Source organism: Barbus barbus (genome assembly GCF_936440315.1).
Source record: "Barbus barbus genome assembly, chromosome: 22".
Lineage (NCBI taxonomy): Eukaryota > Metazoa > Chordata > Actinopteri > Cypriniformes > Cyprinidae > Barbus > Barbus barbus.
Genome location: NC_136750.1, coordinates 24,150,802 through 24,169,193, shown reverse-complemented (window position 1 = coordinate 24,169,193; position 18,392 = coordinate 24,150,802). Strand labels below are relative to the sequence as shown.

General features: G+C 35.1%; 1 protein-coding gene across 2 annotated transcripts in view; it reads left to right on the top strand.

Annotated features, from left to right (window-relative positions):
• Positions 1 to 617: 617 nt before the first annotated feature.
• Positions 618 to 18,392, top strand: part of LOC306888046 (protein bicaudal D homolog 1-like) — a gene marked incomplete at its 5' end in the record, with an annotated part of 44,937 nt that continues 27,162 nt past the window's right edge. Inside the window, one exon of one of the 2 annotated variants that reach the window (XM_079446146.1) lies at positions 618 to 851. In XM_079446146.1, coding sequence (XP_079302272.1) covers positions 636 to 851 — 216 coding nt within the window. The remainder of the gene's footprint in view (positions 852 to 18,392) is intronic. The other variant, XM_079446147.1, reaches the window with a different exon arrangement.

The window sequence follows — 18,392 nt, the reverse complement described above, 5'->3', positions numbered from 1 at the left end:
AATGTAATAATAATAATAATGTGTTGCAGATTTATGTATCTGAGAATTTCTGAAATTTCTGAAATTACCACATTTACAGTGTTGTGTGTGTGTGTGTGTGTGTGTGTGTGTGTGTGTGTGTCTGTTTAATAATAATAGTAAAAATAATAATACCTCTGTCACTATTTGAATGTATAGCCTAATTAGAATTTACATATTACATATGATGTAACAAATTGTAATTAGCATTATTCTATTGAACTTTACATATACAATTTCATAATAGTATAGGCCTACAGTAATAAGAAGGCGTTAACGATGAGGGTGGGGGTATGGAGTGACGTCACATATTGAGAGACAGGATCAACTTCTGCTCACTTTGCATTCCGGATAGATGGCGCTGCTTTTCCTCATAAAATTATAAGTTGGACACGAAAAAAATATTTCTTTGATGGTTGGAATATTAGTGCAGTTTATCACAACACTATACACAATGAAGAAATCGAGTCTAGTTCATATGCCGCTCGTGTAAACATAATTTAAGCATCAGCAAACATCAGCGCATCGTGTGGACGGACGGACTGCAGCATCCACCTGAATCTCCTCCTCAGCCTCCGCCTCTCTGAGAGATTACACCCGACCGGACACCGGAGGCTATGGCAGCCGATGGAGGATGCGGGGAATCGGTGGATCATTACCGGGCCGAGGTGGAGAGGCTGACCCGAGAGCTCGCAGAGGCGAACCGGGAGAAGATCCGGGCTGCGGAATGCGGTCTGGTGGTGCTGGAGGAGAACCAGACGCTCAAGCAGCAGTACGCCGAGCTCGAGACCGAGCAGGAGGCTCTCAAACAGGAGCTAGAGCAGCTGCAGGAGGTAAACACAGCTCGGGTGGTCTGCTATACAGTAGGCCTATGTGCTTATGCATGTGTGTAAGTGTACAATATTTATAGAAATGAGGAAGATGTATTTCATTTTGTATATTTATACACGCATACATGTATAATATTTCATGTATTTTAACCTGTCTTTCACTAACAGTACCATGGTATTTTCATGGTACTGTTTTTTAAGTATATTTTAAAATATGTGACCCTGGACCACAAAACCAGTCATATGGGTCAATTTTCTGAAATTTTGATTTATACAACACCTGAAAGATGAATGAATGCACTTTCCATTGATGTATGGTTTGTTAGGATCGGACAATATTTGGCCGAGATACAACTATTTGAAAATCTGGAATCTGAGGGTGCAAAAAAATCTATATATTGAGAAAATCGCCTTTAAAGTTGTCCAAATGAAGTCCTTAGCAAACGTATTACTAATCAAAAATGTAGTTTTGATATATTTACGGTAGGAAAATTACAGAATATCTTCATGGATAATTTTGACTCATACAATGTATCTTTGATTATTGCTACAAATATACCCGTGTGACTTAAGACTGGTTTTGTGGTCCAGGGTCACATATTGTTAAATTAAATAGAGTTTCATTCATGCTCAAGTGGGGATCACAGGTTTCTGAAGCATCTTTGGCGTGTCAGGAAGTTTTCTGGGCTGTTGGCCCATATTGTCCATCCCTGCTGGGAATTTTTGTCTTCTCCCTGTGCATCTCTGTCTAAATGTCAGCAAGATGTTTACTCAATTTTGCATATATAAGCTACATTTTATTGTCTGCACTGTAAAAAAAATGTCTGTGATTTTAACGGTAAAAAACTGTGAAATTGCTACAGTAAAAACCTGTAAAATGGTTAACGGTAAGTTCCTGTAAAATTTACAGGGGAAAAAACGTAAACTGACGTTCCCAGAATTCTCTGTGTTGCATTTCAAATTTTGTTTTGTTTTTTCTTATCAATTATGTTTATTAGGGTTGTATGTTACATCTAATGTTATTAAATTAATGTTTATTGCATATTTCAGTTTAATAAGTCTCACCATGATGGTGTTTAGTGCTTGTGTGAATGACACTGTGCACCTTCTACATATGTTATTATTTAAAAGCTGCTTGTGATGGGCTTTGGGTCAACATGTGACTTTCTCATCACCACCTGCATTTGGTGGTTATCAGTGTATTTCAAAGGTACAAAACAGATTTCAGTACTTCAATAGGTTGGTATATTAACACTATATCAGTTAATGAAATTACGGTATTTAACTGTAAATTTAAGATAAAACCGTAAACCTAAAATGTTCTTCCGGCAATTCCGGCAACTACAGCTGCTGTTTTTTTACCGTAAATTTTACGGATTTCTTTTTACAGTGTGTTTATTGGTATGTTTAAAACTCAGACAGAACTAAGCAGATGTTGGCTTGTTTATTCAGATGCATGTAATGTGTGAAGCTTGTATGAATCTTTTGTATTGTTATAATACACTTAAATTTTTTAAAACATCATAAAACATCCTTACATCCTAAATTATAAGTACGGTGAGTCAAATGGAGCACACAGTAACCTTCCAAAGTGGACACCCGTTGCTGTTTTGTTACTGTATTCGATCGACCACAGTGTAACATATCTGGGACAGATTGACTCTTTTAGAGACGTGAAATGATGAACAGATAGGGATGAAAGACAGTGGAAAATGAGACTAAAAGAGATGGAACGAGATACTTTCTTACTGCTGCAGTGATCCAGGAACCATGGTTGCATTTATTTATCCATCAATGTTGATGGTCAGTGTTAAAGATGACATAGAGGGGTATGGTAGCATGTTGAATTGATAAATCTGAAAGTTCCTCATAATATGTCATAACTGGTGGGTGTTTGTATTAAGCCACACTACCATGCAAAAGTTTGAGGCCCGGAAGGTTTTAATGTTTTTAAAGTCTCTTATACTCACCAAGGCTGCATTTATTTATTAAAATGACAATAAAAACAGTAATATTTTGAAACACTGTTACAATTTAAAATAACTGTTTTCTATTTTTATTTGTTTTAAAATATAATTTATACCTGTGATGGCAAAGCTGTATTTTCAGCAGCCATTACTCTGGTCTTTAGTGTCACATGATCCTTTAAAAATCATTCTAATATGCTCAAGAAACTTTAATTATTATCACATTTTTTTATTCTTATGTACATTTTTTAAGGATTTTTTTGATTAATTGAAAATTCCTGAAAGCATTTATTTAAACTAGAATAAACACTACTGAATAAAAATATTAATACTTTTAAATAATACTTTTAAACAATATATTAACGAGAAATGACACGTACAAATATGATTTAATGTTACTTGGACCATTTTTCAAAGTCTTATTTCAAAGAATGTGTCTTAATTATTTTACGATTGCCCATGTGTTCCCTAATGACCCCTAAATTCTCCTGAAGTAAAGCACACTAGAAGGCCAAAGACTGTGACTAATGGGTCTTTGTTTAGCTTCACAATATGTATGAATGCTTATCTCAGACTTTTATAGTTCACAGACAGCAGTGAGTCATTTGCAGTAAATAATTGTCATGAAATCGTGTCAGTAATTGCACTTTTTCATGGCAGATCCCCCTAGATCAGGCAGTCTACCTTGTGGGCTTGTCTTTAATTAACTCTATGATATAGCTCGACGTTCAAAGCCAGCCCAAAAATTGGGGTCAGTGTGACATAATTTGCTTTCATTGTATCAATTAGTTTGGAATTGCATAGAACTGTGCAGCATCTGTTAGTTATTTGCAATGCAGTATATTGTATTTAATCTTTTCAGATTTAATTTCAGAAAAATTAGAAATGCATATTTCATGTTTATTTAGAAAACCTTTAAGTACAGACAGTGCAGGCAGTTGATTTATCTTCAAACATTCAGAGTACAATCAATAATACACATCTGTTTTGCTGCTTGCCTTTCGGATAGTATCTGTATCTCTGTTTATGTTCAAAGCATCTGTGCTGTTTGTTATGGAGTCTGTCTGCGGCTGATAGTCTCGTGAAGGGCACGAGTCCTGGAGGTGATATTTCCTCTCAAGGACTGGCTTGCTGTATTTGTTCTCTTTTCTCCTTATCTGTCTACATTTCTCCTTTATTCTGATGAATGTTAAACAGAATGTGAAAGACCGCACTGCACTATTTGCCTTGGGCTCCCAGCTCAATTCCTTGGAGAGTTTTGCCAGAATTTACTTGCAAATCAGATTTCCTGAATGTGCAAGAGGAAGGAAATGCCATATGAAATCTTTTTAAGAGACGCCTTCACCGTATACACACCTTTTTGTTTGTATTTAGAAGTTGTATAATATATCCCAGTACAGTGTTGTGTGTTAAGCATAACTGTGGGTATGTTTGATTTCTATGGTGAATATATTAGTTAGCACACATTTCTGTGTTGGTAAGTTGTTCCATTTATAAAGTCGGAATTGTTATTAGAATTCATCAATCCATTGTTAATCTTGTTAAATGGAACATGAAGAATGAGGTAATTGTTAGAATTTGGCCATTGGAAAACAGGTCAATGCCATTAGTTTATTAAATGTTGCCAAAAAGGAAATACTACAATGGTATTAACCCAAAACCAAGCTTAAAAGGACATGTCCTTCCAAACCTGTAAGACTGTCTTGTTTCTGCAGAACACAGAAGATATTTTAAATGTTTGAACTGTTTTGTTCATATAATGAAAGTCAATGGGGTCCAAAACAAATATTAGAAAAACACCCTTTTTTAAAAAAAAAAGAGACAAAAAGTCTTTTTGAACAACATGAGGGTGAGTAAATTATGACAGAATTTTCTCTTTTTGTTTACTTGTTACAAAGAATAAATCAGCAGTTAACTAAATGAGTAAATGATTCACTGTTATGCATTTGTTTTTTAATCTATTTGTGGTAAACAGCAAATAGAGCTCAAAATGTTTTTCGGTCCCTCAGGAAACGGAGGAAATAGACTGTTGAGTGTTTTATGGTTATAAATGGAGGGTGTGTCTACTTGAACAGTAATGCCCTACAGTTCTGTTTCCACTGAAATGCTCTTGATGTGACTTGATCTACAGTGATAAGACAGGAAAATCTTTATGATTTTTGGAAGATGCTGAACATCTCATATCTAAGCTGTTACACTGGTTTGGTCTTTACAGTTGGTACAAATGGGTCAAAGTGTTCTAGGCTATACCTGTGCATTTATACTTTTAGCAAAGCATTCAAGTTCAAACCCATGACCTTGGTGTTGCTGGCACTTTGCTTTACTCTTTGAGCTTCATAACTTGGCAGTAAACAAAGTAAGAGTGTAAGTAGTACTGTGTAAGGTAGGGTGGAAATATGGTAGGAACTCTGATGAAATCTAGAGTCTCGTCCTTAGTAACTGTTGGGCCTCTTTTAAATACTCACAAAAGGGCATAGAGCATTTCTAGGTCATCCATATGGAGTCATAAATCTGCCTGTCCTAGACTGAGAAAGAAAAGGGAAAGTGATGTCGTAAGAGACAGAGAGAAGGATGCAGTAGAAAGGAAGCCTCGTAGGACTCCTGCCTGCCTCCCCCTCACAACATCAGCAGGGGTTCAAGAAGCTGATCGATAAAGATGGGTTGTACAGGTCCTAGTTTTTCTGCCCATCCCCCATAGTCTAACCTCTTGGCACAAAGGACCTCATCTCTCAAGATTCCCCAGTGGTCAGAGATATTGATTTTAGTCTCTGATGCAAATTATTTTTGCATTGTGAGCCCGCACCACACTCCAAATTAATACCAATAAACAGCATTTTCAGTGTTACTACAGAGAGAAGGCCTAATTAATTATATACTTATAGGGGAGCATCACTATTTCATCGCTCATTCTTAGGATTAAGGATTTAGATAAAAGCTGTAAATATGGGGCCCTATGAAATCTGTTTTATTTCTTCTCAAATTCTTTTTTTTTTTTTTTTTCAATTGTAATTTTTCTGGATAAATGTTCTAGTAATCAAAAAGCGCATACAATTATTTTAAATCATGAAATACAGTATATACAATTTAAGAACAATTTATTGAAAATTCAACAAAAATATTTTTTTTAGGGCCCTATGAAATCTCTTTTATTTTTCCTCAAATTCTATGTTTTCCGTTTTAATTTTTCCAGATTTTTTTTTATAATTCAAAAAGTCTATTCAATTTAATTCATGAAACTTTAATTATATAAATATCTTTTTTTTTAATTTTTTTTATTTATTATTATTATTATTATAGGACTTTATTTATTTTTATGGAAATTCTGTATTGTCTGTCCAGTTTTTCTGCATTTGTGATTTAATACAAATTAATAGTAAAAAATGATAATCAAATGAATGCATGAAATATTTTAATCTATTTTAATTCATGTTTTCAAACATAATCAATTGAAAATGTAACAATTCCTTTTACCATTCAAAGCATTCAAAGTGCTGCACAATAGAGTATTACTGTTAAAATTAAAACATGCAAGGAATTATTTTATTCTAAATGTATTATTAATATTATTATTACTACTATAAGAAGTATACATTATACTGTACAATATTGATATATATCTGTCATAATTTTATGTTCACAGTTGTTCTGAAGACCTTTGAGCTTCTGTGTGTATGACAGGATTCCATCATTCCATCTGTGTTTTCTGCCTCACTAAAACCACAGGACCCTATGAATATAAACTTTGGTGGCACATAATGATACCTCTAATTATGCATCTGGTTGTTTGGTAATGTTTTTTGCATGATGAAGGATGAATTATGGATTGGGTCTTTTGACTTGGGCCGGTAAGAAAGCCGCATAACAACCACCAAGCAACAATTCCCTAAGTCCCTGCTGGAATTGAGTCTAATTGACACAAATTGATGCATCGACTTGGTTGGCAACACTCATATTTGGGCCGTCGGGCCACAATTAAGAACTAACCAAATAAGAATCTGCAGCCTGCCAGCAAAAATAACTGAAAATAAAGGTGAAAACAACAACAATAGACAATCAAGGAACTGTTGTTTAAAAAGTGTCATGTAAAAACAGTGCTGTCCTCTGCAGGTCAGGTAAAGTGTTGCAAAGCAATCAATATGTATGTCTGTACAATCTTGTGATCAATGGAGTAAACTTTGTAAGGCTAGAAAGCTTGACTGTGTAAGATGTAAGTTAATTTTGCTGCTTTGCTGTCTCCGGTGATTTTCAGAGTTCTGGGTGGATCTGAAAATATCAAACAGCAGTGGTTCTACAGAACTGGTGTGGATTCAGGCCTGTACCTTTTACATCTCTCAGTGCAGAAACTGCCTAGAACCCTGCACAGTTTTTCACTGTTTATTTCTGCTGCAATGAGACTTTGGGAAAGAGCCCGTCTGCTTTACCCAGGGGTATGTGTATTGATTGTTGCTTTACTTCAGCTTTCTAGACTGCAACTTCACTGGCTGCAGTAAAAGAAACTGTGGGCTCTGACAATGAAATGAATAAAGTCTGTACTCTGCTCTTACAGAGCGGTTATGACTGTTTCAGCCAATTGTAGACTATAGACTCTATATCTCTCATTTGTTCTCCCTCTAAGTGTGACACATCCATTTGCTGCCTTATGGACTGTATCACGGTTATCAGCACATTTCCTGTACTTCTCTCTCTCTTTGTAGAGTATTTTTTACAAGTATCTCTACTTAGTATTGCTATCTTTATATATATGTGTGTGTGTGTGTAATAATACCCCATGCACATTATCATGTTAAAAACTTAGATTTAGAATATTAGAACTAAAAAGAGCAACATAACATGAGCATCAATCACTTTACTGAATACTTGCAGGCTAAGAATAAATAATTATTACCTCATGATCCATCTGTTTTCAAATCCACATCACTTGAATATTTCAGCAATGATATCTGTCAAAAAAAACATGCACAATACACTCTCATATGCTGATACATAGATTCAAGAACTTGACAGGCGATTTTTATAAATGTAGTTTGATCACAGTCTTCTCGGTTGTTTAAAAGATTAAGGCAATAATAAAAGTTTAATAAAATGTTGTTTAATTTTCCAATTAAGATTTGATCAATATTTGCATATTTTGAGCCATATCATTTATATATTTAATAAATATATACCTATTATATGTGGGAATCAATTGATTTGGATCTGCTTTCCTAAAATACAACTGTTCATGCCAACATTTTAAAACATCCCATTTTTTAGAAGTCTATTTCTGTTTATATAAAATAGTCCATTTTGTTATAATTTAAGAAAATTGATTTTCATTTTAATTTCTTTAATTTGAGGTATACAAACATTCTAAGACAACTTGCACCTCTGACACTTACATTGTAGACACAATGTTAGACATCAGACGCGTATGATTATATCAATATAATCCTCCGCTAAATCTAATATCCCCACCACCAATTTATTTCCATGCTAGCATGTTAAAAGCAGACTCAGCATCCATTACATCCTGTTAAGATGATGCCCAGTGGCACAGTTCCCTGTCCTTCAGTGTTTGTGTTCAGGTGGTAGTGGCCCATGGCTCCTGACCTGTGTGCTAATTAAACGGGACCCCTGCCCAGTCTCAGTTCCCTTCCCAGCATGTATGTAGGACGCTCGCTCTCTAAGGATGTCTAATAAGTGATGTTGTATAAGATGCTTGAGGCAAAGGACTGGAATACAATCTCTCTATACGGGGCAATTTACTGCCCTAAAATACTCCAGACCTGGCCTAGCCTGTGCTTATGACCGACGGCACTCCAAAAAAGAGACAAAGAAGAAGAGACAGCGAGAGCAATACCATATAAAATCCAATCATATCTTTTTCACTGTTATGAATGGACTGGTTTACAGTGCCTTGTGAGGTGCAGTAAATTCATTGTTGACTATTTAATGATGTATTAGTACGATGAGTTACGCATTTATCATTGAAGTGAACCGCTGTTCAAGTTGCAGATAATTTTCACATCAACTGGCTGCGCGCAGTGCTGATGTGCATTAATGCTTACTCAAAATAAGCAATTTAAGTGGCTCTGTTCAACTAAAGATGAAGCTGTTTTCATAGTCTGTTTTGGTGCGTGCATGCTGTGAATTTCAATTTCAAACAGAATCAAATCTCTTTCAACAAGGTGTAATGAAGAAGAAAAGCCTCTTTTCTTGCTCCGGGCTCCTAATTCCCAAGCATCTTCTGCCCCAAAGGTGATTTCGAGTAATACAGTCTTATATTATTCTCACCCTGCATTCCCCTGTCAGCTGAACATGTGTTGCAGTAAAGAAGAAGTGCTGCATTGCTGCAGATGTGTGTAGCTGAATAATAATAATAATAATACATTTTATTTGTAATGCGCCTTTCTTAAACTCAAAGCGCTACAACATGTACAAACAAAATAACAAATCAACCAAAACTACATAATATCAAAATAAAATCACAGTAAATAACCACAAATTAAAAGCTTTACTAAAAAGATGCGTCTTAAGAAGTTTCTTAAAACAATCCAAGGAAGCAGCATTCTTAATGAACGCAGGTAATGCGTTCCATAGCTTAGGCCCATTATAAGAAAAAGCGCTCCCCCCATGGTTTTTAATTTACAACGAGGCTGATACAAGGAGAGACAACCAGCAGAGCGAAGAGAGCGAGAAGGAGTAGAAAGAGTGACCAAATCACATATGTAATCTGGAGCCAGCCCAAGTTGCTGGAGCACTGGGGTAATGTGATGGCGTGCAGATGTATAAGTCAAAACTCACGCAGCTGAGTTTTGTATATATTGTAATCTTTTAACAGAACTTGCTGGTAAACCCCCAAAGAGAGAATTACAATAATTGAGCCGTGATGTGATGAAGGCATGAATAAGCCTCTCAGCATCAGGCCTGGAAAGAAACCGAGCAATGTTACGAAGATGGAAAAAATCAACTTTAGTTATGTTTTTGAAATGAGAATTAAAAGTCTGCTGAGCATCAAAAATCACGCCTAAATTACGCACCTGGTCATGAGGAGATATTTGAGTATTGTCAACTAAAGTTTAAAATTACTGCACTTATTAACATTAGATGGAGTGCCAATTAATACAATTTCAGTTTTAGAACCATTTAGCTTTAGAAAGTTGTGTTTCATCCATGCCTTGATTTCCAGCAAACAGGCAGAAAGAGTCAAAGAGGACGTAGTGGAATCAGGCTGAGTGCTAAAATAAATCTGGGTGTCGTCTGCATAACAATGATAACCCAGGCCGTACTTCTGAATAATCTGCCCAAGAGGTAGCATGTAAACATTAAATAAAACAGGACCCAGAACTGACCCCTGAGGGACCCCCTTACACAAAGTTTGAGATCTGTTAGTACCCAGGTAAACAAACTGAGAATGTTGTGAAAGATACGATTTAAACCAGTTCAACACAGTTCCAGAAAGACCAATCCATCTATGTAGTCTGTCCAATAATAAGCTGTGACATATCGTATCGAATGCAGCACTAAGATCTAACAGAACAAAATGCCACAAGCCCCAGAATCGACTATAATAAGAAGGTCATTTAAGACCCTAACTAAAGCAGTCTCCGTGCTGTGTCCAGACCTAAACCAGATTGAACCAGATTGAAAAAGGCTCCAGTAGGCTGTTTGTGTAAAGATGAGTTTGGAGTTGGCTAACAACCACTCGCTCAAGGACTTTTGCCAGGAATGGTAAATTAGAAATTGGCCGATAATTGGACATCACAGCGATATCACTCCCAGGCTTTTTTAGAATCGGTGTAACTGCTGCCATTTTTAAAGCAGGTGAAACAATCCCTTCACTGAGTGAGGCATTGACAATAGCAGTAATGTGGGGTACAATAACAGACAAACAGTTTTTCAATACAGTAGTAGGGAAAGGATCCAATATACGTAGTAAGTAGTTGAATTCATTGACAAAAGTTTAGAAATGAAATCAAAATCAACAACCTTAAAACTTGAGAGAACATGATCAGAGAGATTTTGAGGATGCAACTCAACAAATTCAGACACATGATCACAGGCAATAGAACTATAGATATTGTCAATTTTAGATGAAAAGTAATTGAGAAACTCGTTACACTGCTCGGTAGTGGAACAGTTAATGTTACTAGAAGGTTTAATAAGATTGTTGACTGTTCTAAACAGGACTCTGGGATTAGAGATGTCACTACTAATAATTGTAGAATACGTCATTACGTCATTCGACGTAACTCAGATGTATACCATGGAGCTGATCTCTTGAAAGAAATAACACGTTTTTTCAAAATTCATCCAGAATACAAGTAAAAACAGCGTTATACTGGTCAACAGAGGCCACAACCGGTAAGTCACCAATAGTAAGACTAAGATGGTCAAGATCAATATCACAGATTTTCCTAAAACAGATAACACGCTCTTTCACAGTCTGCAGGGAAGGAGGAATCAGATAGAACGTGAGAAGATTGTGGTCACTTATACATACATCAGTATAATCAAGTTGTTTAATGATTACTCCTACAGTGCAAACCAGATCTAATGTGTGACCGTGTTTATGCGTTGGAAAGTTAACATACTAAGTGAGGTTAAAACATTCTAAAATGTCCATAAAGCTCACTGTGTTAGTGCAATCCACGTTATCAACATGAATGTTTAAATCACCAGTTAAGAGAACAACTGGACAGATTGCATTGGCAAGCGTCAGAAACTCAGTAAATTCTAAGAAAAACACAGAGTTAGGTTTGGGAGAACGATAAATATTTAACACCAAAACTGGTGAGAGACCATTCGATTTAAATGCCAAGCATTCAAATTATGAAAAACAAGGCAATGAGACTTCAGTTAAAGCAACATCAGATCGATAAATGACAGCAAGACCGCCACCTCTACCGATGGAACGCGGCCAGTCTATATAGGTGTAACCAGCAGGAGCACATATATCTAGAATAAGATAGTCATTTGTCTGATGCCATGTTTCACAAAGGCAGAAAAAGTCTTCTTTGTCCACAACAATGTCACAAATTGAAGCCGCTTTGTTGTTTATAGAGCGAGCGTTTAGATGCGCAAACCTGATTGTGTCAAGGTGGACACCTCCACTAGATGCAGTAGACTTCTGAAGGTAGGAGAATTTCACAGAACAAACACGACGCGGAGATAGATGGCGACAATCCAAGCGCCTCTGAGTCCAAACTGACCTTATACCGGCACCGCTTGCTTGCAAATTCCGGCGGGAGCCTCGATGAACGTATTTTGGCCAGCGAAGGAGATGGAACAAGCGCAGTGTATCCAGAACACATGTAGCAGGAGGCGCAGAGTGATCAAACTGAAAAAGTTCTGGAGCAGAGTATTTTAGCATGATGAAGTCCGGGTGATCAAAGTAAATCTTGCCGTAAACTCAAAATAAAACCAGAACTAAAACAAGTAAAATCCAGGAAGGCCGCATATTAGCAGCGGGTAGGCTATATGCCAAAAGACGAATAGGTAAAAATCCAAGCGTCAAGAGCCTGCAAGGTCACCACTCGAGAAACATCAGCCAATCCAACATCAGAATCAAAAACACATTAAACATAGAAACAATTAATTTAATGCACTGATGGAGAAGCGGCAACCACATTGCGCCAGCGTCCTCTCACACCACCTATAAATGAGAATGACTCTCTATACATTGAAAGAAATCAGTTTCCTCCAGACTGAAGAAGTTTAGTATATCCTCCTCCTCTCTTTGACTTTATAAACACACTTACCAGGAAGTGGTAGTTTAGTGTGTCTGTATGATGTGCCATACAAATAGCTAACATCTAATTTTCCACAAAATAATATTATGTAGTATATGAGCATGACATGAAATGTTCTTGCTAAAAAAGACCAATGTTTTAGATGCTTCATTAGGAGTAGTTAAATATTGTTGACTTGAATCAAATAATTTGTAGTTTTGATCAAATAAAAAACAATTTTATATAAAATACATTTTTTATTTTATGTCATTTCATTTGATGTAATATTGTTCAACAGTTTGGGGTCAGTAGTTTAGTTTTTCTGTAAGAAATTAATACTGCTATTCAGCAAGGATGCATTAAATGATTCAAAGTGATGGTAAAGACATGTATAATGTTACAAATGATTTCTATTTCATTGTTTCTGGAGCACCAAAAGCATACTGTAATGATTTCTAAAGGATCATGTGACACTGAAGATTGGCGTAATGATGCTAAAAATTCAGCTTTGACATCACAGGAATAAATGACATAACAAAACAGAAAACAGCTATTTTGTTTTATAATAATATTTCACAATATTGCTGATTATTTTTAGCAAATATATGCAACCTTGGTAAGCAAAAGAGACAAAGACATTAAAAAGTCCTCCCAACCCCAAACTTTTGAAAAGCATATTTATTATGTTGCATCTGAGCATCTTTTATTTATAACTAATCACGCTAACTCACTGAAAATACCAAAAATATGTTGGTATCCCCAATAGACTTGTTAACTAGCTTAACCAGCACTTTCTTGGTCACCCAGCTTAAATAGAGAGTTCAAACTGGTCAGCAGCTTCAGTGTTGTTGTTTTCTATGTTGGTCCACCTGCTAGACCAGCACCAAATCAGCACTAATCTGTGGACATCTATGCAGGTCTATGGTGTTCTGGAATGAAGATTGTATTGTTTGGTTTCTCTCATTGCTGAGGAAAGCAGTCTAGCCAAACTCCACCCTGCATGCATAAGCCTCCTGAGACTCTGAGAACCTCCCTGGTTCTCCTGTTTTTCTCCACACATTGTTAAAACCTCAAAATGGACCCTGGAGGTACCTGATAAAAAAACAATAACAGGAAATGACCTTGCGTGTGGGATGAAAACCCCACCAAAACTCAACAAGCTCCAGGTGTAGCATCACACAGGTTGTGAACTGTAGCTACTGTTTGTGCTCATTACTCATAATGTTGGCCAGTACTGAAGCCAATTAAATTAAATTATTTGTTCTGTTGTCATAATAATAATGCTGGATTTGTCAAGCATTGCATATCAGTGCAATTGGTTATTTTGTTTTATGAGGCTTCACTGCAAAGCTTTTACTAGTTAAGCTTACTGTTTTCTATGTGACTCCGTTGCACATATACTGTGCTGTGAGACTCCATAATGCTGGCTTGCTAATGTGTCTAGTTCCATCTATAGCCTATTTCTGCACACTTACAGGAAGCCTGTGAAACTCTCACACACTCTCTGTCTGAGTCATGATGATGAATCTGTGAACTGGCAGCATGACCACAAGCCCTCTTGTGTCTTTTTCTCTAGGACTTTGCCTTGAGGTAATTCAGACAAATGTGTTAAATTAAAAGATACAGATGAAGGTGAGACTAGAGTTGAACAATTGTTTTCTCAATTCCTCTGGCTCTGTATATAGCATACATTTGTGTGTTGAGATCATGAAAAATAGATAATCTGTCAGAGAATTATCTGATTTAAACTTTTTTTACTCAGTAGAAAAATTAGTTTACATTATATATGTGTGTACTGTGTATATTTATTATGTATACGTATATAAATACACACACATGCATGTATATTTTTAAGAAAAATATCTTATATTTGTATATCAAATATATTTATATATAATATAAATTATATAAATATAAATATATACATGTAAATATATGTAAATATTTCCAAATATATTCTGTATGAGTGTATTAATATAGCTCTCAGTGAGGACTTAAAGAATCAAAATTGGAGCGAAGTTTATGCAAGTAAATATCCTAATAGTGCTTATGATGCTATATATATATTGTATTGTGCGCTCATAGTTACATACATTACTTATTGTGTGGAGGTGTGGGGTCACACATATAAAACCAACTTAAATTCAATATATAAGTTGCAAAATAAAGCTATTAGGATTGTTAAAAAGGTTGATTATTACGAACCAACAAATAAATTGTTTATTCATTTACATGCATTAAAATTTCTCGATTTAGTTGATCTATATACTTTACAGTAAATGTACAAAGTTTATAATAATTTACTTCCAAATTGTATTCAGAGGTTGTTCAAAATAAGAGAAAGTCAGTATAATTTAAGAGGATTGTATATGTTCAAAAAAGTAAGGGCAAGAACTAATGCAAAAAGTAGGTGTTTATCTGTTAAAGGGGTAAATCTATGGAATAAATGTGATAAGGAACTAAAAGTATGTTATTCACTTTGCTTATTTAAGAAAATGTATAAAAACAAGGTGAAAAATAATTATATGACTCAGTATAAATAAATTGTGGTTGTATTGTTTAAAAAAGTGTTTATTTTTGTTTGTTTTGAATTATGTTTGTACATTTTGGGAAATGTTTTTGTTATATTGTATTTTGTATGTTATATAATATTTTGTTATATTGTATATATATTTTGTGTTAATTAACTTAGTGAAAAGTGTCGCCCATTCAGTTAATTATGTATGAAGGGTAGGCATAATAAGCAAGGCTTCTGCCTACTCCTTTTTCGGTAACAATGTATTTAATTTATTTTGTGAAAATTTGTTTGTGAGAACCAGAATAAAATTATTATTATTATTAAAAAATTACTCACCTTCATTTCGTTCCAAACCCGTAAGACCTTCGTTCATCTTCGGAACAAAAATTAAGATATTTTTAATTAAATCAGAGAACTATCTGGCCCTCCATAGACAGCAACACAACTGAAATGATCCCAGGTTCAGAAACGTAGTAAATACATCGTTAAAACAGTCCATGTGACATCAGTGGCTCAACTTCAGTTTTGCGACGCTACGAGAATAAATAAGCTTTCCATTGATGTATGGTTTTTTAGGATCGGACAATATTTGGCTGAGATACAACTATTTGAAAATCTGGAATATGAGGGTGCAAAAAAATCTAAATACAGAGAAAATCGCCTTTAAAGTTGTCCAAATTAAGTCCTTATCAATGTATATTACTAATAGTTTTGATATTTATGGTAAGGAGGGAAAAGCTTTTGCTTGGATAAAAAGTTACAAATTATTACAATTTGTACAAATTAATAATGTTAAATCAGATTTAATGAAAGTTACTTGTGGTGTGCCGCAAGGTTCGGTGCTAGGCCCTAAGTTGTTTGTACTGTACATAAATGATATTTGTAAAGTGTCTAAAGTATTAAAAAAAGGTTTTGTTTGCTGATGATACTAATTTATATTGTTCTGGGAAAAGTTTGGAACAGCTTCTGAATACAGTGGAAATAGAATTGAGGGTTTTCAAAAAATGGTTTGATGATAACAGATTTTCACAGAATTGAAGTAAAACAAAGTTTATAATATTTAGTAATTGACAAAGTAACAATAAAGTGAAACTAACAATTAATAATGAGGAAATAGAAAGAGTGTACGAAATAAAATTTTAAGAAATTTACAAAATATCTTCATGGAACATGATCTTTACTTTACTTACATAAACTGAAAGTTATGTGATATTTTCTTGGCAGATTTCATGCAGCAAAAGTCAGTTTACACCCACATACTCTACAACTTATCTGAAATATGTACTATGTACACTATAACTACTAAATGCATCAGTCAAAATGAATGTGACGAGCTCGCTTTTGCTTATAACTTTGCATAAAACATTGTTTTGGCAATATGTGCTGATGTCAGGGTTCAAATCAGTGTGTGATTTATGTTAGGATTCATTTTTGCTTGCATAATCTTTGGTGGAGTCGTGAGGAGCTTTGTTAGGAGTGTGCAGAAATTTGTTGTGCCAATTATTCTCTCTCTTTCCAAGGTTTCTTGTATGCAGTTAAATATTGTCAGCATACTTGGATCAATAAGTTTTACTCGTATATATATATAGTAATTTTGAAATATCTTGCGAACTGAACTGATACCATAGCATATTGCTGATGCAAGATGCATATTAACCGCCAATACCCTTGAATGAATGAGACAGACGAAGCAAGGTTTGACTGCAGCCCAGTTATGGGAATAACAAGGATTTTCTGGGTTGTGCTGGCAGCGGTACAGAACAGACTCCTGCCCTGCTGTCACAGACACGCAGGCGCTGCCACCGCGACTGTCTGGAACAAATCACTGACAGCCCTGACTGATGTCTGCTCTGAGTGAGCACTCTCTTTCTCTTTTTTCTTTCTGTTTCCTATACACACGTATGTTCATGTGAAAGAGCCGAATTCACATAAATGTTTGCACAGTATGGTGTTTAATGTTATCGCAGCTGTTGCTGTTGACACTTGTGCTTTCAGATACTTCCTGTTGTTGCAGCCAATGTAAAACATACTATCTGTTCGCAGACACAGTCACAGTGATGCTTGCAATATGCAGGAGATAGTAAGATGTGTAAGAATTATATTTTATATTGGTCTACTATTTTATAAAAAAAAATTCCCATCAATTTCATAATTTAATATCATATTTATATTTTATGTCACATTTTCTATAATAAAAATAAAGTGTTTATATATGTGTATGTGTGTGTGTGTGTGATATAAATATTAAACATATTGCATAATTGTAATATAAATATAATTATAAAATAAAAATACATTTTTAAGTATAATGAAAAATATAATTAAACAAAAATAAGATGCTATATTTAGTTTAATAGTTTATTTCTGTTTACTTATTTGTTTGACTATTTTATAAAAAAATTCATCATACATATACATGTATAAGCATTTATACAAAATAATGTTTTTTTTATTGTATTATATTTTTTAGTGAAACATAAATATAAAACACTAGAAAAAGATGTATTAAACACAAAAAATATATAATACAATTTTGTTTTACATTATTTTGTATAAATGTTTTTTATTTTGAAAGAAATATGGCTCTGACGTCTTTTCTGAGCTTCACCCAAGAGAGACTGTGCTCAAAATCTTCCAAAATTTTGACTATGCCATCAGCCTCACAAAATTACCATTCAGAAACTAGTTAGACTGATTATTGAGTGGGCATCGTAGAGTGACTGCCTGCTCTAAATAACAGGAACCAGATGGAGAAAGTCGGCATTATGGACACGCTTCCTCCACAAACCATCTGCCTCCTACATTATACAGCAAAGATCTAGTCTCTGTGGTCACAGCAACGTCCGATACGTGAGTCCATACATCTCTCTCTTGTTCTCTCTCAGAGCGCAGCTGGGAGGCAGAGGGCCTTCAGCAGGGATTCTGGGACATTGACAGGCCCTCATTTTAAATCACAATGAGAGCTTATTCACACTTCTGTCACTGAATTAATCAAAGCGGCGTATCCATTCGCTTTTGTGCCTTCTCCCCAGAGTTCAGCAATCAAAAGGAAAGAAAAAAAATGCGTGTTAAAGGGTTAGTACACCCAAAAATGATTGAAAGGACTTTTATCGACTAGTCTTCAGAAGCCGTGCAGTAGCTTTTGTCTAAGAAGTATACTGAACTGCTGGTCCTTGTGGCAGTGGCCTGTTAACCACTGAAACCTGATTATTAAGTAGAACTTGAGAATTGGATCAAATATACTGCAAAGTGCATCGTAAATCAAGTTCCTGACATTAATAAAAAATTAATGTAGTAGCAATATCCTCATTGTTCATGTTCATGAAGTGAGCAAGTATGATGAATGTCC